The sequence below is a fragment of the Clupea harengus genome, chromosome 18 (assembly GCF_900700415.2).
Source record: "Clupea harengus chromosome 18, Ch_v2.0.2, whole genome shotgun sequence".
NCBI lineage: Eukaryota > Metazoa > Chordata > Actinopteri > Clupeiformes > Clupeidae > Clupea > Clupea harengus.
This window is the reverse complement of record NC_045169.1, coordinates 21,778,611-21,779,960: the sequence shown is the minus strand read 5'-3', so window position 1 is coordinate 21,779,960 and position 1,350 is coordinate 21,778,611. Positions and strand designations below refer to the sequence as shown.

At 50.2% G+C, this 1,350-nt stretch overlaps 1 protein-coding gene across 1 annotated transcript in view; it reads left to right on the top strand.

Annotated features, from left to right (window-relative positions):
* Nucleotides 1-1,117, top strand: part of LOC105903068 (glucosidase 2 subunit beta-like) — a 165,326-nt gene extending 164,209 nt beyond the window's left edge. The window contains exon 14 of the mRNA XM_031585570.2: nt 846-1,117. Coding sequence (XP_031441430.1) covers nt 846-986 — 141 coding nt within the window. The 3' untranslated portion in view covers nt 987-1,117. The remainder of the gene's footprint in view (nt 1-845) is intronic.
* The last annotated feature ends 233 nt before the right edge of the window (nt 1,118-1,350 follow it).

Genomic DNA, 1,350 nt, shown 5'->3' with positions numbered 1-1,350 from the left:
GTTTGAGTGTCCCATCGCTCCCGACTCCAGAGGGGCCGCCAGCGCGGCACATTGTTTTGGACCGCCGTGCCTTTTCACAGAACTTTCGTCATCCGCATCAGCGCCGCTGGAAACTGTGTTCCGCTCGTTGCTACGACAGCAGTGTGGCTCAGACGAGAGGGGACGACCAAGATGGATGTTTGCGTGTGTGTGTGTGTGTGTGTGTGTGTGTGTGTGTGTGTGTGTGATCCCACTTGCCAAAACAAACCAAACCCCATCGGCCCTTATTGGTTTGTAACAGCCATGGCAACTGTTATTTTGTTTTTGCTCACAGGCTCCTTCAGTTAGTTGTGAAGCTGAAAAAAGTCTCCAGTCGTTCGAGAGAGAGAGCCTGTGTTAGCCTTGTCTCCAGTCGTTCGAGAGAGAGAGAGAGAGAGAGAGAGAGAGAGAGAGAGCCTGTGTTAGCCTTGTCTCCAGTCATTCGAGAGACCGTGCTACCCTTGTCTCCAGTCGTTCGAGAGAGAGAGAGAGAGACAGAGAGAGAGAGAGAGAGAGAGAGAGAGCCTGTGTTAGCCTTGTCTCCAGTCGTTCGAGAGAGAGAGCCTGTGCTAGCCTTGTCTCCAGTCGTGAGAGAGAGAGAGAGAGAGAGAGAGAGAGCCTGTGTTAGCCTTGTCTCCAGTCGTTAAAAGTCGAGAAAGTTAAATTTAACTAAAGCAGTTGGTATTTAACTGACCACGAATAAAGTGATAACATATCAACAATCTTCCTTTCTACTGATTTATCAATGGTCCTTTTGGTATTTGTTCTTTCTTTGTCTCTGAACCGTTTTTTTTTTCACCCACCTGCCCCCCCACCCTCTCCTCCAGGTCCAGCTGGTCTGCGGTACCGACTCGACCCTGCGCTGGGTGAAGGAGCCCAGTAAATGCCACTATGCCATGGAGCTGCAGACCCCCGCAGCCTGCCAACCCCAGCAACCCAGCAGGAGAGGCGTTCACAATGAACTTTGACCGCCCCCTGGGGGATGTGGGGGATGTCGCTGATCATTACATAGCCCGAGAGTGTGTTCAGTGAGAGAGAGAGTGTGTGAGAGTGTGTTCAGTGTAAGAGAGTGTGTTCAGTGTGTGAGAGTGTGTTCAGTGTGAGAGAGTGTGTTCAGTGTGAGAAAATTTGAGAGAATGTGAGAAAGTGTGAGAGAGTGTGTTCAGTGAGAGAGTGTGTTCAGTGTGTGAGAGTGTGTTCAGTGTGTTCAGTGTGAGAATGTTTGAGAGAGTGTGTTCAGTGTGTGAGAGTGTGTGAGAGTGTGTTCAGTGAGAGAGAGTGTGTGAGAGTGTGTTCAATGAGAGAGAGTGTGTTCAGTGTGGGAGAGTGTGT